At 36.2% G+C, this 23,260-nt stretch overlaps 3 protein-coding genes across 6 annotated transcripts; all 3 read right to left on the bottom strand.

The window, feature by feature from the left end:
• Window positions 1-1,406: 1,406 nt before the first annotated feature.
• LOC114747199 (protein BONZAI 1) lies at window positions 1,407-8,335 on the bottom strand. 2 transcript variants are annotated; one of them, XM_028935490.1, is made up of 16 exons: window positions 8,070-8,335; window positions 7,868-7,915; window positions 6,552-6,700; window positions 6,408-6,456; window positions 6,129-6,185; window positions 5,124-5,309; window positions 4,908-5,042; window positions 4,122-4,183; window positions 3,921-4,023; window positions 3,671-3,785; window positions 3,308-3,384; window positions 3,089-3,196; window positions 2,819-2,983; window positions 2,507-2,620; window positions 1,920-2,016; window positions 1,407-1,829 (listed from the first exon to the last, which is right to left on the bottom strand). In XM_028935490.1, the coding sequence occupies exons 1-16, from the start codon at window positions 8,217-8,219 to the stop codon at window positions 1,738-1,740; spliced, it is 1,707 nt and encodes a 568-aa protein (XP_028791323.1). In that variant the 5' UTR covers window positions 8,220-8,335; the 3' UTR covers window positions 1,407-1,737. The 2 variants fall into 2 exon arrangements, with proteins under 2 accessions (XP_028791323.1, XP_028791322.1); XM_028935489.1 differs by having other exon boundaries at window positions 3,089-3,226; window positions 8,070-8,334.
• Window positions 8,336-11,513: 3,178 nt separating this feature from the next.
• On the bottom strand, window positions 11,514-16,524 carry LOC114747197 (U5 small nuclear ribonucleoprotein 40 kDa protein-like). 3 transcript variants are annotated; one of them, XM_028935488.1, is made up of 8 exons: window positions 16,251-16,315; window positions 15,956-16,008; window positions 15,142-15,547; window positions 14,801-14,957; window positions 14,350-14,394; window positions 13,125-13,290; window positions 12,651-13,018; window positions 11,729-12,097 (listed from the first exon to the last, which is right to left on the bottom strand). In XM_028935488.1, exons 3-8 carry the CDS (start codon window positions 15,428-15,430, stop codon window positions 11,779-11,781), a joined length of 1,344 nt encoding a protein of 447 aa, XP_028791321.1. In that variant the 5' UTR covers window positions 15,431-15,547; window positions 15,956-16,008; window positions 16,251-16,315; the 3' UTR covers window positions 11,729-11,778. The 3 variants fall into 3 exon arrangements, with proteins under 3 accessions (XP_028791319.1, XP_028791321.1, XP_028791320.1); XM_028935486.1 differs by lacking the exon at window positions 15,956-16,008 and having other exon boundaries at window positions 11,514-12,097; window positions 16,251-16,524; XM_028935487.1 differs by lacking the exon at window positions 15,956-16,008 and having other exon boundaries at window positions 15,142-15,555; window positions 16,251-16,333.
• Window positions 16,525-18,145: 1,621 nt separating this feature from the next.
• LOC114747201 (protein MEI2-like 4) lies at window positions 18,146-23,254 on the bottom strand (the record flags this gene model as incomplete). Its single annotated transcript, XM_028935492.1, is given in 13 exon segments — window positions 18,146-18,871; window positions 19,509-19,688; window positions 19,781-19,849; window positions 19,935-20,019; window positions 20,250-20,268; window positions 20,271-20,879; window positions 21,365-21,772; window positions 21,864-21,946; window positions 22,174-22,322; window positions 22,420-22,536; window positions 22,732-22,817; window positions 22,820-22,889; window positions 22,987-23,254. Coding segments are annotated over 13 exon segments (2,229 nt in total). The 3' UTR covers window positions 18,146-18,700.
• Between the last annotated feature and the right edge of the window lie 6 nt (window positions 23,255-23,260).

Below are 23,260 nucleotides of genomic sequence, written 5' to 3' on the forward strand. Positions count from 1 at the left end.
CTCTCTTAATTTTTTTGGAACAATCACTGCGAAGTTTCATGAGATATAATTATCAAGAAGTTTCATAACTACTAAGTAATATAAAATGACAAATTCTGATATTATTATTATTAGGGCTTTTTTTGTGATTACGTTACTTTCTTAAAAACTATTTGATTTTCCTTTTTTTTTCCTTAACAAATTTTTTCCCGAGGGTCTAAACCACTGAAAATTCCATGATTACACCTCTCTTTGGAGACTATGAACGTGTTTTGAATAGTTTATAAACAACTTTTTAATTATAATTTATAAAATACAAGATAAATAAATGAAATAAAAATATGCTTATAAATATTTTGAAACATGATTTCAAACAGGTCTTGTAACAAGTTAAACAACTCTAGATTTTAATATTTTATACAACAAGGGAATTTTGTGGGTCACCCATATAGAGGACCTGTTTGGCAAGCATCCCAAATCATGGTTTTGAGACCCAAACCATGATTTGAGAAAAATGTCAACCAAACGATCCCTAAAAATATGAAACCATGGTTTGGGGGCAAACCATGGTTTTGAACCCCCAAATCATGATTTTATCAGAAGCAAATCAGAGTTGCTTATTGGCTCCAATTATTGGAAGCTTACGGTGGGCCCATCACAGGTGACCAAATAGCCCCGACTCAAATAATTGCTCTTTCTTTCCTCCTTTGCTCAAATAATTGCACAACAAAATAATTCATCTTCTCCAAAAATATTTTTACTCTTATATTTTATGAATATATATACATGTGTTGACAATTAATTAATTAATTATATTAAACATCGGAGGTAGTATGTTATTACAAAAACTAGTTGTGAAAAAATGTTATGGGATTTCATATTTAAAATCTTTAAAGAAAATTAATATTTTTCTATTAGCAAAAAAAATCATTTTTCTATAAACATATTTAATATTATGTTTTATAAATATATATACACATTAATTATGTATTAATTATATTATCTTATATATTATTAATTGTTAGTAAAAATTATTTCATTAACAATTTTATTTCTTCAAATCAAAATATATTATAAAACCTATTTCTTATATAATTATCATATTAACTTATACCCTTTTTGGTAATTTCTACATGTAAAATATACTTCTAGTAACAACTATCCAAACACTCTCACTTCTCATAATCACTTTTTTACAAAATTTATTCTCCTTAGAATCTATTCTCCAGAAGTTATGCTTCAAACAACGATTTAGTTTCATCCAAACACTCCCTTGAGTATTAAAGATGGGCACACTCAAGTGGATGAAATAGTACTGCACGAGTAATTATGCAACAGCTAAGCGTCAACCCTAATCAATTCATTGGCAATGCCTAAGATCCGAGCGCACCAACTTGTTGGTCCTGATTAAAAATCCTATCCCATCGTAGAATTTAAACACTATGGGATTTCCATCGTTGGCGTAGTACAAAATTGTGCTCCGGGAGAAGAATGGAAAATTTCGTAATATTAACTTTGGATGGACAAACCAAGCCCAAATTCAAAACACACAAGAGGAAATGCCAACCCATACCTCACCATGCGTTCTTACAAGTGAGATAACAGGTTGGATGTGGCAAAAATAAACCCTTTTTCACAAAGCTTAACAGAGAATTTTTAACCCTTCATTCAGATCTGAAAAGGGCCTCGAAAATTGAAATTGCACAATGATCAATGAATGAGGAATTTTGATATGTACAGTCTTTACATGACTAGGGACTAGCGAGGTTGGATATTTCTGGCCCGCACGTAAGTTAAAAATTGCGTAGGTAGTTCTGCTAGTAGTGCTTGAACTACCGAGATCTCTCCATCTGCAAGAGGTGGGTAATTGTTCAGAGGGGGTTTATCAGCTAGTAGTACCATGCTAACATTTATATCGTACTTTGCAAACTGATACCTACTTTGGACATCCCGAAATGGAACAAATTGGACTATATCGCGTGAAGCAACCCGTCCAGATGAACTTTCAAGCCTCTCTCCCTTGTCAGCGTCTAAAATCTGCCCAAGGAATGGGAATTACCATTGAATATAAGAGTGAATTGCACACAATAAGCTTAACTAAGTTATATTTGCACCCTTCGTGTTTCAAAAATATCATCCGACTCTTTGACCTTTGATTTAAATTCGCAGAAACCTATATTTTTTGGTCAGTGAAATCAACTTTTTGTAGCATTAATGTAATTTTAAACTTCAAAATGAGATTATGACGCTATTTTTAATTTGGAAATTGAAGTATCTCCGCAATTTCATTTTTTTTAAAAGAATAAATATTTTTCCCTGAAGAAATAAATCTCATTAACAAGAAATAAACTAAATTTTTCGCAATATATATTAAATACCAGATTGAGTAATATTTTTTTAATATTTTTGAAAAGTATAAAAGGAATCAAGTACGATTTATCCGAACTTCAAGGTAAGTTATTGAGATTTATTAAAATACGGCAATATCAACTCCGCACGTAAATAGAAGAGAAGTTGGATCTAATACCTCCATTTCTTTGAAATCAGCTCCACCAACTCCAACAATAAGGATTGACAATGGTAGATCAGATGCTTTAACGAGAGCATCTTTTGTTTCTTGGAGATCTGTAACTACTCCATCCTGGGAGGATATCAATTAAATCTCAGAGGAGAAATGGAAAATCAACGGGGTGCGAAAATCATAAATTTTACCAAGCCCTAGAATAATATGGATGCATGTAATGCATGCAACAAGCATAACAATCAAATAAGCACCAAGTTATAATTCAAGTCACAGCAAATTCCACAGATAAATAAGCAAAAATATTATAGTTCTTACAGTGATAATTAACAAAACAAAATACTTTCGTCCACCATTTGAAAGAGATTGGCTGGCAATAAGAGCAGCAGTGCTTATGACCGGTCCAAAAAGAGTTGGCCCAGCAAGCGAAACATTAAAGAGGGCACTTGTATATGCCGCCATAATTCCTGGTATCCCTTCAACCTGCAATAGCCAGACATGAATAAATATTGAAGAACTACAACTATCACATTGTGGTGAAAAGCCCCCGGGGGGGGGGGAAGGGAAGATCAGGCTTTGCAGTTCAACCTCACAGTAATGGCTGCTTCCATTCAAGTTGAAACAATGAGAAACAGGACCATCAATTGGCCGTGCTCCAAAACCCCAAGTAGGAAATCTCCTGTCCGAATCGTAAAACTGCAACACGTCCCCAACCTCTAAAATCGCCTGATTAAAAACATTAATGGCTCACGGACCAAAAACAAGTAGAATAATGAGTCCAATTTGGAATCAAGAATCACTTCTCACCCTTTGGTATGCATTTGGCCGGCCTGAAGGATCTATATAATGTAAAGAATCAGGAAGACGTGGATTTCCATTTGAAGCTGATAAATGAGAGAAGGAAGTTAGACCTTAATATCATCTTGAATCTCACATAAGCAGAATGTCTAAAAGATATATAATTTTACACTGAAGATTGACTACACAAGGCAAACCCTATGCCGCAGCCTCAACATTAACCACATCACAGTTTTTACTAAGAGAAAAGTCATAAAAAAACTATTTTAATTTTGGGGGGGGGGGGGGGAGATTTCAGAAGCATGTCAACTTTTGTACCACTACTATACTACACAATGAAATTTGACACACGTGTATTGGCATGTGGAGTACCAGTGAAATCGACAGCCACCATGAAGTTCAATTCAAATCCTGCAGCCAAGTAATCAAGGAAAGTATATTGGACACTTTGATTAAGCCTGTCCACAAATAGTTGGCTCTTTAAGACCTGTATCATAGTTGAATCTTTTCAGGGAGAGGTATGAGCATTCAAGATTAAAATAATCCTGACTAACAATAGAACTTGTCATGATTAATGGATAGAAGTACTCAAGTGGAAATAGGCATGATTAATATTATAGACCTTGTTATGATAATTTTGTCCACCAGAAGTTGGCAAGAATAAACTTTCTCCTAGACCACCAGAATGAAGTTTTTCCAACTCTGCCAAAGATTTCTGCACTTTTCTGTTATTTGAGAATAAGCATCATTACCCTGCATTTTGTCCTAGGCACGTAGATAACAGATAGAGAAAGGATGGCTATGAAAGAGTATAGCTGATTACCCTATTAAATCATGTTTGCCATTGCTATTGAAGTTGTAGCATTCAATTATTAAAGGACTATCCTGTGTATCATAAGAGTGGAAAAAGAGAAAGTTCATATAATATAAAGTCAAATAAATGAATAAAATAATGAGGGTGTTTATGATCTAGTCCAAAATTTATGGTCATTTGTATGAGTCCTTGTGTTGCATGAACTTTAAGAATTAAGCCTACTTATTTATGACTCATGAATAGTACAGCTTATTACAAGTTTTTATATTATATATGGATATATAGAATAAGTCAAGTGCTGGCATATAATTATGACAAAAAAAACATACTAAGTCGAAACTTACCAGCACTCTTAAGTTATATATAACAGTTAGTAAGAAAAAGCAAAAGGGTATCTATACACGCACACTTTTTAATGAATAAAATGCTCATCTTGAACACAATAGAACATGAAGCAATGACCTTGCTATTAATAATACTTCAAAAACAGAAGGAATATGATTTGTCTATTTATTAACACACGACCAAAATCAGAATATCTTCACAAAAGGGCATCTACACACGCACACTTTTTAATGAATAAAATGCTCATCTTGAACTGTCACCAAAAGAAAAAAAATGCTCATCTTGAACACAATAGAACATGAAGCAATGACCTTCCTATGAATAATACTTCAAAGACAGAAGGAATATGATTTGTCTATTTATTCAAATAGGACCAAAATCAGAATATCTTCACAAAATTAAGATAACCATGACAAATTGAGATTGTCGACTGTCATTTAGATTTTATACCTTGCTTCCTACTTGCTGAATATTCAAGAACAATGGCTTCCAAATTGGATTGAGATCATTCTTTATAACTTCTGTTTTGCAAATGGGAATTTGGGCACCACCCTCTACAAATTTTGAAATTAACAAAAAAGGGTCCTGCATGTCAAACAAAAACATGATTAACACCATAATTCATGCTCCTCACAGACTAGCAAGCTAGGAAAGATACGCCCATACACTTTTTGAGAAGAGATCTTTATTTTCCAAATCTGAACACCGGAATGTTATCTCCATTGTAGTCTTTGAGCTGACACATTCCTCTGCATGCACCAACAGCTTCCCACAATTTTCAGAGTGGGTTGATCTGGTGGCATCATCTTTGTACAGGTCTAATGTCAATGACCGATCAGATTTTGTAATTATCTGCAAAGAACAAATTGCTAAAGTCAACGGGTTGAATTGTTGAGATGTTAATTTATTTCTGTGAGAGCCACTAGTGCCAAATACATTAGATAATAAAGAATGGCAAAAGAACATCTGGAGTAATATGGTCAATTACATGAAGGCCCCATATGTTGCATGGAGTTTAAGGTAAGCCATACTACTCATGGCTTATGAATAACATGGCTTCTTATGGATTTTATATATGTACATATTGAAATTGATAATATGATATAATAAAATCGATAGCACATTACCATTCAAAAGGTATAAATAATGCGAATATTTTCCAAAGTCTGCACAATGCATAGAAAAATGTGTCTAATTATTTTTAGCTCAGGATGTTAGCCATCAATTAAAGCTTATATAAGGAATGCTCTTTTATTAGTGTTTCCTCTATTGTTTTAAGCATGCGTTACCTATTTCCTCCATAAACCCTTCATTTACACTTCTCTTGGTGCTTAAGAAATGCTTAAGAACGGAATAAATAATCAATATTTGTTTCTTCCCCCTTCCTTCCTCTTTTCTCCTTTTCCCTCTTGTTCTTATTCCCTCTCTCCTTTATTCTATCTCTCTATTTCTCACTTTCCTTCCCCTTTTTCTTTTGTTCGTCCTAGATCATCATGCTTCCAAATGCTCATGTATTTTTTATGGGAGAAGCCAATCTGTGACATGATCAGAAGTACTAGATCAGAAAGATCCAGGTTCATTGCTTGCACATTTCAAGTCACTGTATCATATAGGCTTTTCATCCACTTATAACACATCACACAACAAAAGGTATATTAGTCTTCATGTCACCTCAGATAATGCACAAGTTGCTTCACCTAGAAATTGCTGCTCTTCTAGCTTAAGCATCTGCAAAAGTCAACCAAATTGTTACAATCTGGAGCGTCTTACGCTCTTTGTGCTCGGCCAACTTATAGGACATTGGCATTTAATAATAAGCACATCAAAAGTATTCAATATAGGAATTCTTATCTTTTCATGGAAATAAAAAGAACATAAAAAAGCCTTCATCATATGCTTAACGTTACTCAAGGGAATAACTTCTAAGCATAATGCATCATAATACTGTACCTTTACATCTACATTGTGAAATTGAGTATCAACATCATACACACGAAACCTGTGATGGAAAAATTTTAACAGAGATACTCCTGGTCAAACAAGAAGATGGTCATATGCTTTGTTAGAAGTAAAAATATCAGCATTCAAACTTACACTAAAAACTGAACAACCTCGAAATGGTACATGAGATTGTGCTTAGTAATCCATGTGGGATTCAAGGAATTTAGAACTACTTCAGTGCGGCCAAGTTCCTCAAGTGCTCCATTTTTCCCTCTCAAATAAAGAATCATCATTGGATCACTCTGCAGCAACAAGAGCTAAATATAAGACATGACACGCCAACTTTCTAGCAATAGACGCAAGATGTGACTAAATAATGATAATGAGAATATTAAGCATAAAATTATGACATATTTTTATAATAATGTTAACAAGAAGAATAACTACTCAAATTAATTTGCAACAATTACAAATGACAATCTGCCTTGATCCATATGGCATAAAAGCTGAACTACGTTGATGAAGCCCAGCTTAAATTCCTTCATCTCTCACTTGAGAGAAAAAAATCAAATACATGCAAACTTCTATCTTGCATGGAACAATACACAGCCACTGAATTTTGAGGGTTAATGATATTATCAATTTCTATTTTTTCCCCATTCTGTTGGAAAAGATCATACAGACAAATATATTTGATATATCAACGGACCATTAGAGAACCAATGATCTCGATTGGCCTGAATTCTGTGGTCCTTACTAGAAATATTCGATTTCCAATTAACAAAGTCATTTGACACGATATATATAGGATTGTCTTATGCAAGAAAGGCCTCTGCCCCTATGAATGCCCCAGCAGTTAAGATGAAAGTGCCAGTGACAGGAGCCAGGAGGGCACAACTAAACTGCATCTCCCTTTACTTGTTTAGTGTTCACCATGGCCATTCCTTCACCTATATTTTATGCCTCAACAAATTTGTGTTAACGACACCAGAAGCAATGCTGCAGCTACAAGAATTTTCTCACAATTTTATACCAAACAATCTTCAGATTCTGCATCATCCTCTGCCCTGACATCTTACTCCAACTGGAGGATGTGCTTTGTCATAAGGCACAGCTAGAGATTCTAGGTCATGATTTCATAATCTATATAGCTATACAATCCTGATCACATTAAGTCGAATGCGACCTTAGAAGTATTCCTTGAATTTATTATTCTGGAATATGCACAATGATATGCTCGTCAAAACAATGGGTCCCAAATTATAATTGAGCTGGAATAAAACCGAAATTAAAAAGAGTAATACAAAAACAAGCCAGAATTTATAGAGTGGATATTTTAAAGCCAAAAATGGAGCTAACTCCTATCTAAATTACACGGATTCGAACTAAGTTTTAAACATCAACGACCATGAAAGGTTACCAAGCTTCTACTCAGAGAAGTAGATTAACGAAATGCTTAACCAGCTAACCTTGGAGAGCACATCTCGGTCACGCAGGCCTGAAGCAGAATACGATAACTACATCACAAGAGAGACCACAGTTACACCTCCAAAAGTTAATTCCAACAAAATAAGGCATGAATTAAAGCTCTGTCAGTGTAACCGATTCACAAGACAACCGAAAAAGAATGTACAAAAATACAGAAAAACATAATTGCAACAGACGGAGAACCTCGATCTGAGAGAAGAGACCATGGTAGCCACGAGACGTGAGGAACCTATCCACGGCATCATTGGGAGCATCGGCGGGGTTGTGATGATGTCCGGCGGTGCCACCGATGGCCGCACGACCGCCGGCGACGTCGGAGCAGCAGTTGCCCATTCGATGTTGAGCGTTGAAACCAGTGCGAGTAGCTTGACCTCAGAGGGCCCGGCGACCTCAGCAGGTAACACGCTGAGAACACCAAAAATAACGTCAATTTTTAAAAGGAAGGAAACTGACAATTAAAACTTGACTGTAAGATTCCCGGCAATTATTTATTAACCACTTCTTTCGCGGACTCTCCTCTATAAGCCGAAGTTCATTTCTCCAGAAGAAACGCGTTTCACTTTCACCTATGCTTTTTACGAAGTCTTGTTGGTCAACCCATGGGTAAATTAAATTTTTTGGCTTAGTTTTCAAATTTATATCTTAAGATATCATGTTACCATTATTTTGATTTTGTTCTACATAATCCTCTAATTAAATAAAAGTGAAATTTCTTGAGTGAGGTTAGAGCCTCCTGAGAAATTAGTTAAAGTGGAGTTGAAAACAACCTTTCTAGGAAATTTCCTCTTCAATCACTTGACAACATCTTAGTCGTTAGATAGGATTTCAAAAGAATAATTAAGCAAAGCCAAACTCCATGTCGATTCCATTCACCCCTAAGTTTCTCTTTGTATCGCAGTGCATGGAAAGATATGTTGTTTCGCTGTGCATGAAAGTAACGGGAGACCAGAGGGCCACGACCCCCCCCCCCCAAATTTTATAATATGATTCGCTAAAATTATTTTTTGAAAAAAAATGAATCTCATATTCAAATCGAATCATTTCTTTGTCAGAAAAATCTGAACGATAAATTGCTTTAACAAGATTATATTACAAATATCATTGGCATTAAATGACTTTAATATCCCCCATCTAAAATTCCTGGCTCCTCCTTTACAACTATTGAATGAAGTTACAAATAACATGACCTAAAACAAACGAAAATAATGGCAGGCAAGATGGTGTTGGGTTTTTTTAACGTATTATATTATTCATTATTCATTACAAGGACAAGAAAGCGTTTTAATTTCCATTAGAAGGCATGATCTGATATTATGATGGAGGATTATTTGATTATACATGCTAGTCGTGGACAGCACATTATGAAGTTGCTAAAAGCTATGAAAAGGCAAATACCACCAACCAATAATTCTCTCCTTTAATCTCACACTTTCTCTCCACAGGGGCCTGACCCACTTTTCACATATTATGTTACTTCATATCTTTGAGTTGAAACTATTATAAAATCTCTCTCTCTCTCTCTCTCTCTCTCTAATGATCAAAAAGTTTTCCTATTTCCTCTCATGCACATTTACATACATAGTGACAGCATTATATGTACAGTGAGCATTTGAGGTAAGCGTGAAACGTACCCTCGATTGATTAAGAAAGTTATAACTACAAAGGGGAGAGAATTCAGATTCATAGAATGATATAAGTTAAAAGTATAATACACAATCAAGATGATGGTGCATGAGTAGAATATACGTTAGAATCTATTGCAACGAAGGAAAAGGAGCACACTTCACTTGACTTGCTCCTTGTTTACCACCTAAAAGTGAAGCAGCATCACCTTCAATTCATCATTCCTAAATTCTTCTCTCTCTCTCTCTCTCTCTCACAGAAACGATTTCTTATTGGTTTGACAAAAGCACTAAAGCGGGTTGATAAGCATTCTGCACTGAAAGAAAGGTGAAGTGCATTGTCTACACATTTTCCTGCACTGACTTTGAATCTTCAAGTAGTCATTTTGTAGAGGGAGCAGAAGACCATGGAAACTTGGTAACTACAAGAACTTCTAAGTCAACCAGCAATAGCAGCCACCAAGTCAACCACTTCAGCAAAAAAAGGTTTCGCTCCACATAACTCCTGCAGTGGGAACTGTATCTCAGTAAGTACCACACAGAACCAAGGAAGTTACTCATACCTAAAAAAATGTTTATTACTAGTTCAACTTCTTGATGGCTGCGTTTAAGCGACATTATTGACGCAGAAAACCTCTTAAAAAAGCTTTTTCTTTTTAACTTTGTTTAATGTGCAATGCTATGTGGAAAATGTGATTAAATTAGGCCAAAATTCTTTTTATTGATGTAAAGCTCTACAAGGCAAATTGCGTTGGTTGGTAAACAAGTGGCTATACCCGTAAATGGTGACAATAATTTTAGGACATATTACATTATTCTCATGTTCATTACTCTAAGGTTGCGTTTGGTAGGAAGCATTGAAAATGAGTAATTGGGATTAGGATTGCAATTAAAAAATCTATTAAAAGAGTGTTTAGTATAAGAGATTGCTTGTAATATGGATTAGCCAAACCCATATATGTGGGATTGGAGAACACCATAAGGAGAAGTAGTATTCCCCAATCCCACCTTTATAGGTTTGTCTAATCCCATATAATAAGTAATTAATCATGCTAAATACTATTTGAATATTTTTTTCAATTACAATCTCAATTCCAATCCTTCATTTTCAATGCTTCCTACCACTTGAAAGAAAACTGTTTTTGCATAATGTCCAAACACAGGATACCCCACCTCTGTCACTGAACAGTAGATATAGGTGGCACATGCATACGTACAAAAGGCCGCACTGTAATATCCCCAACTTGCCAGATCAAGATTCTGATGGAAACATGTGATGGATCTGCTGGATCAGAATATGAAGATGCTTGGACTGTTTATTCATCAGCATCCTAGTGACGTGAATCCTACTTTTCCCTCTGTGGAGATCATCCTAGAAAGTGGCTTTAATATTTGAAAGAACGAGAGGAGCGACTCTTTTATCAAAGCAATTCTTTCCCATTCATTCCCCAGCATCTGCAGAATGATATGCATAATCTGGGAGATTAAGAATGTGCGACTGTGTTTTGGGATTGAGGCGGCCCATATTGACCATAGGAGTGGAAAGAGAACCAAATTGTGGATCCAGGTTATTATAATGTGGGTTGAGAATATGACAATGGGTGGATGAACTTCAACTTGTGGATGCGGGTGCAGGGCATGATTATTCTGCAATTTCAAGGCTGCCCATACTTGTAGGTAGCAACGTGTATTTTAAGGATCTGGTAATGATTAATCATGGCCCTGCCCCAAAATTCAGGTTGAGGGTTTAAGACATTCGGATGTGCATGTTAAAGATCTGACAGTGATTAGCGACGTAGTACTAGTTCGGCTAGTCGGTATTTACAGAGCATCACACTTCGGTGAATAGCTAATAACAGTCAACTATAATCAACTTCTAACCTTCTATGAGACTCAGCATCAGGGTTCCAGGACTATGAATTTTTTCATGAGCCAAAGTGACATACGTAAATCATTCTTATCAAATATTAATAAAACTATCCACCAGAAGCTGAGCAGCCAGGGAAACCAGATTTAAATAGTTGATTCACCATCAACTAAATGAAAGATGACTATCCACTTCGCAACCAAAATTATGTATTCTTTCTCAATTTCTTGAAATCATTTTCCCATCAAATCTTCCGTTATCTAGTCCAAGCCCAAAAATTAAATGCTCTATGATGGGAAACAGAATAAAAGCTATATTTCCCTGGAAGCACATCTAATTCAGCAACCAGCCCCAACAAAATAGCGTAGCTTCCTAGGCATGACTAGTCATTTGACTTGATGTTCTACATAATCTTGTGTAAACCAATGTTGAGATCAGATGATATGGAAATGAGAAGTGGAATAGACTGAAGCCACACAGCTTTGAAGACTCTTTTCTGATGAGCTCTTATGGACTGAGGAGGCCTGTGAGCATTATATCTAATATCAAATACGTGAATCATGGGATCTGCTGAACCAGATGTTATATACAGCCCGTCAGGAGACCAAGCCTGATTTATCAGAGCTGACTGAGATTCACTGCTTTCTTGCTTCCAGCCAAAAGCATGAAGTTCTGTCTGCCTCAATCTGATATCATATAATCGAAGCTGCCTCTCTGGAGTCCTGAAACAATTAACAATATCCTTCAATTTTCCAAGCAGAGAAGAGGATCCAGGAATATTAAAAGCAAAAAGGATCTCAGTTGGGATCCCTGGATATAAGGTCAACATGAATATGGTCTGCCCAGTCTCCAAACTGTTATATTGGTCCAAACAAGAAAATACCAATCAAAAAAGGCCACGAATCATCATGAAACCTAAAAATAACAGAAGAGGAACAGTATTTAGCTTTTTGTTCCACATAAATTTATGAGACCAGTTAATATTAAAACCTGATGAAATATGTGAGGAACGCAGTGAGTTTTAACTGAGTTACATTCTCATCTTTTTTCATGAAGCAGAAACAAGGAAAACAAAAACGTCTTGATTAATTAAAAGGCCACTTCGTTTTAAAAATATCAACAAGATAGACCAAAAAAATTGCAACTGAGCTGTATTTTAGATTCTCAGTGAAACCTAGTAGAGTACTGGGGGTGGGGGGAAGGAAACCACAATCTTATAGGATAAATTCAACTATAAACCAAACTCTAAAGACAACGGAAAGAACAATATCTTACCCAGTTTGTACCATGAATAAATTAAAATCACATGGATTCGGCAGTACACTCATGCATTTACTATCAACCTGATGTCTGTAATCTGCTCTTCCTACATGAGCATCATATCCATAAATTCTCTTATCCGCACCAACAGACAACACAACCTGCTTCTGCTGCAAACCAGCAACCCCCATAACAGCAGAAGAATGGAGATTTCTGTGCAATGCTTTTGGTTTCCATTTATTCTCACCATCCTTCTCACTCCAAAGCATAACAGCATGGTCACTTCCCCCAGTCACAAAACAGTTGTTTTCCCAAGGCATGAAAACAATGTTATTGATGATACCCTTAACATGAGGCCTTTCCTCTAAGTAATTTACACGGTTCTGTAAATGATAAACATAAATAAGTAATATGTGTCAATCAATTATAAAAGAGACCCAATCTAAATTGCAACTTTTATGACAGTATGCCTGTAGTGATGAGCCCTACCCCTTGTTTTTTATTCAGATCCAAAATTGAAATTTGTGAGTCTCCACCATCAGCACTGTAAACTGAAAATAAGCTATTTCCCTCAGGGTGCCAAGCTATATCTTCTGGCCATCTCCTCTGCTTTGAGGATGCACAGTTAGTTGAACTAAGCAAAGAGGCTCCTGAACTACAGTTAACGATGGAGACAAAGAAAACATAAGAAAATAACATGAGTGAGAGATAATTGATATGTTTTGAAGTTCAAAATTATAAATTTCTTTTACCAAAAAACAATTAAAATACATTGAAGGAAAATATGTGGATGGGAGACTGCAAAATCATATAGCCAGATTTACAGTTTAAGATGGAGAGAAAGAAATATGCAAGATAAACAAATCGTTGGGAGTTTGAGAAATATTTCAAAGTGCTAAAATTTTTTATGCTTCAAAGCTTCATATACAATGAGGGTAAGACAGTTACTGATGTAAAGGAGCCGTGCAGGCTTAGGCTTGAGTGAAACACAGTGATAAGATTGAGGAAACCCCACTTTCCCAAAATTATTAGTGGTCAAATATGTTTAAAACAATCATTGTGACAATAGACAAGAATAAAACTCCCGAAGAGCCTCAAGAAAGAATACATAGGTGGAAAGCTATTAACGACCACAAAAAAGAGGATTAAATAAACCCATGACATATCAAGGAACAAAATCAAATATGCGTAATAGGCATCTTCAAGCACTATCCAAAAATACAAGTGAATTCTTAGGACGTGATCAATTTGCTTAAATAAGAAATATAAAGGAAAGTCATCGAGGCCTAAGTAGTCAAATCACATGTTTATACTGCCAAAGTACAAAATCCCCAGATATTTCTCATTTGAAATCTATTCAGGCAACCACCAAGCGGATCACACCAAATCAGCCACCCAGCATAAACCAAAAAGAAGTTATCAAGGATTTACTCCAGAAAGTATTTGTCCAGAATATCAAAGAAACTTAATTGCTTGATGGATGACAAAAACTTATATTGGTCATGATCATATATGATATATAATAGAAAACAAAAATAATTGCCTACAATACATTAGACTCAATGCAACTAAACAAGCAAGATGCTCAAAGACCAGTAAGTTGCAGATTCCCTAATCAGTTTCTTATTTTTGGCCCAGTTGAACATCCCGTTACCATCAGTCACCAACAAGTAGGGTATGCAAAAAAGGATTAATTAAAAAAATCAAGGCATACCCCCTTGCTTGAACTTGCCACAAGTTGACCACTCCATCCAAGGAACTGCAAGAATTACAAAAAAGGAGCAAATCAGAACCAGAAGAACAAATTTATCATACATAAGAGAGTGGGGAGAAACAGCAGGCGCCCTGGGGGGTGTTTGATGCCACAAGTTTAAAAACCACAAATATAAGTTTAAAGATCACAAGGCACGAAACGATAAACTGAGTTTACAGATGAACTTCAAAACTATCCATCCTTTTGACCTACACTTCAATCTAGGCAAAATCAAAGTTTAAGTTGACCTACACTAACTAGCAAGCAATCTTTCAGCTTGGAATGTTTTTGTTAACTTGTAGTTTTCTTTAGAAAAGGGGGAAGTACAAGTTAATACTAGGGAAAAAAAACAGAAACTAAAATAATCGATGTCCTTGAAAAAAACTACTGAAACATATTTTCTTAGAAATACCTAGTCACGAAAAGCTGATCATTCACTGGACACAAAGCAAGACTCCGCAATTTCCTCTTGTGTTGACTTGAGATATGGGTGCTTGTTTGACAGTGTATTAAACATGGTGAAGAATTAGTACGGATTGAAGGAATCAACTCCTTGTGTTCTTTCTGTTCTGCAAAAAAAAATGCGATTCTGATGAAACTTTATGACAACAACAAATAATTTTGGAATAAAAAATATGAAAAACTGGGCAACAACAACCATTAAATTCAGATACAAGTATATGACCTCAAATATATGCTAACAATAAATATACAAAGTATTAATGCAGGTTACACTAGTGATCAAGGTCTTACCAAACTTCCTTTTTGTCCCTTTTTCCTTGATCTTAATATCTTCCTGTTTAGTATAAAGTCGTTGAGACTCGTTAGTTTTTACTCTGGAGCCACTTGCTGAATGAGTAATGACTGGTGGACTGGCTTGAGAATTGGAACTTATTGAGGCTTTTGCAGAAGACCCTGGCAACAATTTAGGCTGTGAAATTTTTGGAGGAACAGCAGGAACAAGAAGCTCTGGTTTAGACTGATGTGGGCTTTTGGATGAACCTTCATTTCTATGAATGGGACTGTTTGACCTGCGCTCCATCTTCACAGATTTAGTTCCTTCATCCAAGGAACTTTTTCCTGATACCACATTAGGTTGGCCTCGAAGGCGAGCCAATTTGGATTCAGAATCTTTCAACCTCTTCTCTGCTTCCTCAAGCTGCGCATCTTTCCCAAACATGAAATCAGCTAATTTTTCGTGTTGTGAAGATGTAAAAAGGATTGTAAAAGTTGGTATGACATGACAAAACAATTAAAATCACAGCATATATCAATTTCAGAGAAAATCCTGTATTACTACTCACTGAAGCACCCACAAAAATTATAAGCAAATCCTGTGAGGAAATTTATTAAGTTTTGAATAATAGGTCCTACCATAGACCACAATTTGAAAGCCATCTAATTACAGTCTTCAACGATTGATGGAAAAAATGCGACGCTCAGACGTTGAGCACTAAAAACATATATTGCCATGAATGAAGGCAGTGCGCGTCAGGATTTTAAGTGTGAAAATAAATTGATACTTAATGCCAAAGAAAAATTTAACAAGAAGTCATCAGAATATCACAATTACAACGACCCAACTTGACAACGCCAGAGGCAATCACGGAGTTAAATGACCTGCATTGAAGGTGGGAACTTAAAAGCTTCAGGAAGAGAGACCTAAATCTTCAAGTTCTAGAGGCATTTGAGTTTGGATAACTGTAAAGAATCGAAACTGACCACAACATCGTCATTTCAGACACCTCAGTGGCAGCATATGAACGGACAATAAGACTAATATTAATCAAAATATGCCTTTTTTACGTCCATAAAGATTAGACGGTTAGAGAAAGAGATGAAGAAAAGGATGAACCAGCAACCTGAGATGTGTAATAGGCGATGCGTTGACGGAGATTTTTAACTTCACGGGTACGATGCTCAATCAAAGCAACCAAAGCCTCCTCCTGTTCTTCCCTGCTATTGCTGCCGCCATTGGCGTCGTGCGCACCGTTTTGTTCCATTTGTTCTCGATGCCTGCTACTGATACTGCTTAATCATCAACTCCTACTAATCGGAGGATCCTCGCTTATATGGAATTCAAGAACTTGAGAAATTTGCTCCCGTTCTCTGAGACAAGCTGATGGAATCGAAGGCTTCCCTTGGCTCTATACGCTGCACCGAACAAGGAACGAAGACTCTTACGATAAAAATTATCCCAGCACGAAGTTCTAATCCAGACAGGTGTGTTCTTAATTAAAAAAAATAAATTCTAGATGATATTTTCTTTTGCCAACTAGAATTCTAGATGATGTTAAAGTATGATTTAAATCAATCAATCAAATTCCTTACCAAAAAAAAAAATCAATCAATCAAATTATAATAATAAATCATTCATAAATAAATTCAACTCATGTTTTATTTAATAAAAATGTTGTAACTCCAAAATAAAAATATTAAAGAATTTGTAGCGTTGTGCATAATAAATTTGCGCGGGGTAAAAGAAATGTCAATTAAAAAAAAGATAAAATAGCAAAGTGTTTATTATTTTATTCTTTCTCCAAGAGATTATCTAGCATTTAAACATTATGAATGCGTTACCAAATCACGCTTCAAGAAAGATGTATCTACGCATCTTAATATCTCTATTAAAAAAGAAAGTATTTATGCAAAATCAAAAGCATTGTTTAAAAATTGGTGGGATTGAAGTCCGTCCACGTGGAGAGTAGTATTTTACAATAAATTATGCAATAAATATGAGATAGAAATAATAAAAAATAATAAAATGAAAATCTTCTTTTTTGCCAGAAGAAAAAAATGAAATTCAATGTATATACATTCATACAGATATATGTACACCGTGGAATCTTAAAACTTGTGGGTACCGCATGGAAACTGTCTCTTTTCATAGTACTTTGTGCCCTTTTAATTCTGGGTGCTTTCTGGTACTACCTTAAAATTTACGACAAAAGAGCTTGCAATCGAATAATCATTGTGTTTAGAAGTTAGAACTCCCCCCCCCCCCCATAGCAGAACTTTTTTTTAATAACAGAACTATTTTTTTTTTTTTGCCACTTCAGAAGTTAGAATTACCTAAAGATCCAAGGTGATAATACTTTTTGGATAAGCAGTCTCAAAGGCGATATAGAAAAAGCGATGGCCGTACAAATTAACGAGGGAAAGATTGAGCATAACAAAGAAAATAAAACATATACTCCTTAAAATCACCGTTCTATTTTTCGTAAAGTGATACAGTTTCATTGCATTACGAATTCCTATTTTACTTGACAAGTTACCTGCTTAATTACCATTACATGCTTATTTGACTCGTATATTTTATATATCGATAAGCAATACCTTTGTGCCAATTGATGCAATCCTAGTTTTAGCCTCATAAGATTCCAAGCAAGTAGTGTACCAGAAGCCGGTAAATGTCACATTTTTCTTTTCATTCTGGGCTTTTGGCCACGTCTGTGACTGTATTACGTTAAAACTTACAATTGGCTTCCTCGTAATATGTGACTTTCGGCTCAAGAGTAAACGTTAATGCTACATCAACTATCAAAAGTCAACGTTTTTTTTCCTTTGACCAAGCTGTATCAACATAGAATCGCACTCTTCATTTTTAATGTTTAAGCCGTCTTAACGCTTCCAGAACATCCACGAAATGCTTTGCTCGAGACATCCATGAAGATTTTATAAACGAACATTTCTGAATGGGATTGTCCATAATTCCACTGGCTTTTAGCATCAACAGAGTTGATAATGCAAGATGATATAGACATAGACAATCAAGGAGATTTTTAAGAGAAATAACTATATGAGAAAAAGTATATAGCACCATCGAATTAAATATAGCAATTTAAACCTCCCTCAGGAATCGTCCCATAGACCAATGCCTGAGGGTATAACAACAAATTTACATGAGAACAGAGAGACAAAATAACCAAAACAAAATCAGCAAAGTCCCCTTGAAACCCTATGGCGACTATGGTATCAAAAGAACTACTGCGAATTGTGACAGTGTCCCTTCACAGCTAGCCAAAATTTTGAGCTTCAATTAAGCCATTCATTCTCTAAACCCCATAAGATGGATGCAGAATTCCATGCAAAACTTCAAGAAAAAGAAAAAGTACTACGATCAGTCACTTCATTCTGGATATGTACCTCAGCCTCTGAAAACTTGTGCAAGGCTTCTTCTCTATAGGCAAAATTTGTGAGCCCCCCTTTACTTCCTGGTCTAACTCTCCCTCCAACAAAAAGAAAAAGGCAATATACAGATTCAAGCTGAATTTCATGGCGCAAGATTGAATGCCTAGTGCCTGAGGCAAAGTCAGTCAGAATTCTTTGAAGAGCTCAATGAAGAATCTATTCCATTAGTAGTAGGTCCCTCTCCACCTGCCAAAGTTGAAGGACTCCCCTGGCTGCGATTCTCCTCATTATTGCTACTGCCGCGAGATTTTCCGGGCCTCATTCTAATACTAGTACCCATGGGGAAGGGTTCCTGCAGAGACAAAATAAAGTCAAATTTGTCCCAGCGCAAAATATTTAAGAAACCAGATATTAGATGCGTTTAGTTAGCAGAAATTTAAATTTAAGATCTTTATGTTATGACAAAATTCATTCCTCAGAACCAACTGACATTGGGATTTGGGAAGCCTCCACATTGAAAACTCGATCTATTAAATGCACACTACTAGTTCAAGAAGCACCACATCGCCATCAAAAGTCAAAACCAGCTCGAGCCAGATCCATTATGACTAAAATAAGTTGTTAGCAGCATATAAAGAGTATCCCTACAGAAAACTGCTTCTAGCTGCTATGATCACCATTAAACTGTGGGATTAGTATAAGCACCAATCAATTGCATATAATGTGTCCCCTAACGTTACTACTGCCTCAGATTAGCATCTAAGATCTTAACCTTATATTTCAGCTAATTTCTAAGACCAAAAGACGATGGAATTGAATGAGGAACTTAAGAGATATGAACTACATATCACTACTAACAGCATAAGCATGTCATTAAATGATTAACCATGTCTGAGAAGTAGAGAATCAGTAGGAAGCTTTTAGTTAATCTAGTTTATTCTTAAAAATGGGAAACAATAACTAAACAACAAACTGATCTTATGCCATACCGGATCACCAGCATTTGGGCCATCCGTGTGGAACAGAATAGGACGGCAACGCTTGTCTTCATTCATCAGGCTTGAATTCTGGAAGTGAGCAATAAGTGCAGCTTTGCCCTGAATTCGGGCATATGCAAGTGAGGCTACCTTTTCACTATTAAATTTCTCCCATTTTTTCCCATTAAATGCCTGCATATGATGGTTCTCTTATATTAGCTTCATCAACTCAGAATTCACCCAGCACCATTAAATAACTCAAATTAATGTTAGCTAAGATTTACCTGGTGGAATGGAATAATCTGAGCAGGATCAATCATATTAATAAATGCGTAGCCAACATTACATTTGTTCTGCAATTATTTGTACGATCGAATAAGAAATATGTCAAGGATGTCTCAAGAGGAAAGAAGCAACAGACCACAAATAAATGCTTGCCTTAAAGTCAATTGGCAAATATAGAAAATCATAAGTTCCCCGACATTGCTCATCTATAGCAGCTAGAAGCATCTTTGAAGTATACCTGTCAAACAAACAAAAAATAGAGGAAGAAAAGAAATCACCAAGTTAGCGTCAAATGTTTCAATGCTTCACTAGTCAGCCAATGCAAACAGTATATGCTGTGCGCATGTGATTGTTGGGCAAAAATTTTGTAGCTTTAAGCCTGAAGCACCATGCTATGCTGTGATTTGAAGAAGAAAAGATAGCATTGCAAGCAGCAATAAAAAGAAGTCAGGAAGACAAATGACATACTTGTTGGGAATATTTTTATCATGAGAGTTGTTCGACTGTCTTCCCCACGCATTATGCAGCCTAGGTCAAGTTCATATTGCTTTTTATCAGCATTATTAGCGTTAGCTTCACTTTTCCGGAGGGGATACAGACTCCTCATTCGTTCACTGGAATCAAGTTTGGACATAGAATTCATGGGATGTCTCCCAGGGAAAAGATGTGACAACTGATTAGGAGAGTTTTGCCCAGCAGTTGGCGTCAATTCTGCACCATTCCCACCAATATGAGGGAACATGTTGTGAGAAGAAAAATCTGGGGGATGCAATTGCCAGCTACCAGGTACACCAGCACTTCCTAGAGAACCCATACGAAAACCAGAAGTTTCAGGAGACACTCCCAAATAAGAGTGCTGCCTGTCCCAGGGTGAGGCATTAACAGGAGCTGACCCAACATGATGGTCCATATGTGATGCTCTCAGCATGTGAGGCTGTGTTCTCGGAAAGCCAGGCATTTGTGGAAGGCCAGAAGCACAAGCACCATTAACAAATGATGGTGTTTTCTGCCAAAGCATGGGATTTGGTGAAGGTTCCTGATGCAAATTGGAGTTGTTCCACACATGATAAAGTCCATGACGTTGATGGTTCCCATTTCCTGTAGATCCAAAACAGAAGAAAGATTTCAAACCGAGATTTAAATGCAAATCTATACCCACACCCACAGCCAATATTTTTGTATCTCGATAACCATTCAAAACTTGATAGAAATGTTAATTTGGAGGGCCATATTTACTTCATCATCCGCAATCATAGACAAACAGACAGAAGTGTTTCTGAGCATTAAAAAGTCATTTAATTTCTGATATTAGTAGAGTTATTTCTGTTTTTTAATAAAAAAACATAAATTAAGAAGAAGAACATGAGCACTCAAAGCATCATCCATAGTCAAGATTCAAGTCCATCATTATTGTAAGTGGCCAGAATGTCATCTTAAGAAAGTAAATCAACCCTTGTGATATTTTCAAACCCGTTGTCACTATTTTCAATAGATAGGAAACCAATTTAAAACTGGTGCAACAACAAACAGTTGCGCATGAAGCTGCTCGTGCATACACAAAACAACTGCACATTTCCAAGTACCTGCTCCAGTAAATTCCATCAGATTCCCAGGTGAACCTATTCCCTTATTGTGCCTGCTATCTGAGTTGTCTGTCACTGCAGTCCCGATATTGCCAGCCACATTGCCAACAATGCTTGAAAAATTGTAAGCACTACCATTAGCAAAACTTTCATGATAATCAGGGAGGGAATGAGGGTGGAATCTTGGAAGAGAGGCAAATTTCATTGCATCAAGGAAGTTACTGGACTCGCAAACACTGGGCACTTTTCCAGAAGTTGGCCCTCTCACTGATTTGTGGATGCTAGAATTCACAGGAGAGAAAGCATTATCAATTAACGGAGTGATAGGTTGCTGCATTGCAGGGCGAAATCCTGGATTAGATCCATTGTCTAAGCAGCCAGATGCAATTACTCCAGAAGACATTGTTGCTGTAAATGATGTCTAGTGAGACCAGGAAAACAGTGGCTTCCTAAGGAAAAATATTGATAACAGCTTCAAACAGAGACAAGACAAGCATACCTCTCTGTCTTAGTGACAAGTTGTCACAAAGACTTTGACCAAAATCAGGTTCATCTTGGCCATTGTGAGACTCCTGCGTCAGACTACAAAAGCATAGCTTCCACGATTATTTACAAACAAAAAGAATTACTAGAATAAAGGGTAAGTGTTTATTTCCATTTAAAAACAGAAATCAAGGTGATTCATCACAATTCTGCACTTCATAAACTGCTTAGAAGACAGAAGTCTGCTAACAGTTAGAAGCAGCGTATTGAAAAGCAGAAAATAGAGTTAAAGCTACTAAGGAAACAAAAGAAAAGGGAGAAGTCACCATGTTGTTCCCCGAGGATGGCCAGGTTCAAGCTTGATCTGCTTACCAGCAATGTCACTTCTGTTTAATGCACGGAGAGCGGCTTCTGCAGCTCGCACATCATAAAATTCAATAATTTTTCTATAATTTACTTCTGGAGATTCATAGATCTGCAAGCAAAAACAAATGCTTCCAGCTGCTTAGACTGTGTTCATAATAAACAAAGCAATAAAAAAATGGCTGAAAATCTGATTATGAATATCTTACTTCTTTTATTTCTCCATAAAATCCAAAAATATGTTGAAGCTCGTCATTTGAAACAGAAGAATCAAGACCAGATAGCACTAGCGTGCCATGGCTTATATCCTTCTCAGGAGCATTGCCCTAATGTGTCAGCAAGTTAAGATGCTTTTATGAGAAAAGCATGAAACATAGAAGACAGAAACAACTGAACAACCAAAGCACAAATAATCAATACGATTATACTAAATGCAATTACTGATACGACCTCCTATATTTATCCAAATGATTATAAAGGAAGAGGAATCATGCACGCTGCACACTGGCAAAGAATTATACCTTTGGAATTGAATAATGAATGTCAAGTTTCCTAGATCTCAACGACCTATTCTGGAGTGCTTGCATTGCATTTTGTGCTGCCCTAGGTCATAGTAAGAAATCATCACAAAGCCACGATGTTTGCAGGACGTATAAATGGTGCGGATGTCTCCATATTGCTGCCAGAACAAAACATAATAGAACATTTACTTAAAATAAGTGGTATGAAATGCTTCCTGAGATTACATCTAGTAATATGAAAGAACAAAGACGCACCTCAAAAAGAGCCTTTAGCTCAGAATCTTCAACATTGCTATTGATGTTTCTAACAAAAAGTGTTCTAGAAGGTTGTTCACCAAAAGGAAGCTTGCCTTTAAAACCTCCAAAATAACTAGAATCTACATCCAGACTACCAATTTTCTTTCCAAAACTGAGAGGTTCATCTCCTTCAAGCTCCATGCCTCCGCCGCTACTAAACAAATCAAACTCCTCAAAGTCATCATTTGTTCTGGCATTGGCAGTGTATCCTAACTCATTAGTAACACAGAAA

This window comes from Neltuma alba, unplaced genomic scaffold (assembly GCF_004799145.2).
Source record: "Neltuma alba isolate B1F8T4 unplaced genomic scaffold, ASM479914v2 tig00005243_pilon, whole genome shotgun sequence".
Taxonomy (NCBI): Eukaryota; Viridiplantae; Streptophyta; class Magnoliopsida; order Fabales; family Fabaceae; genus Neltuma; species Neltuma alba.

Bases quoted from the DNA above. Each gene is read 5' to 3' on its own strand.
- LOC114747199 (XM_028935489.1), bottom strand. From the start codon at position 8,219: ATGGGCAACTGCTGCTCCGACGTCGCCGGCGGTCGTGCGGCCATCGGT. The intron at 6,457-6,551 runs GTAAGTTTGAAT...TTTCCATCACAG, and splicing joins GAGGTTGTTCAGTTTTTAGT to GTTTCGTGTGTATGATGTTG. The intron at 2,621-2,818 runs GTAAGAACTATA...ATATCCTCCCAG, and splicing joins TTGTTTTGTTAATTATCACT to GATGGAGTAGTTACAGATCT.
- LOC114747197 (XM_028935486.1), bottom strand. From the start codon at position 16,391: ATGGAACAAAACGGTGCGCACGACGCCAATGGCGGCAGCAATAGCAGG. The intron at 14,395-14,800 runs GTATTTCTAAGA...TAATTCTTGCAG, and splicing joins GATCAGCTTTTCGTGACTAG to TTCCTTGGATGGAGTGGTCA. The intron at 13,019-13,124 runs GTAGGGCTCATC...TATCATTTACAG, and splicing joins ATCTGAATAAAAAACAAGGG to AACCGTGTAAATTACTTAGA.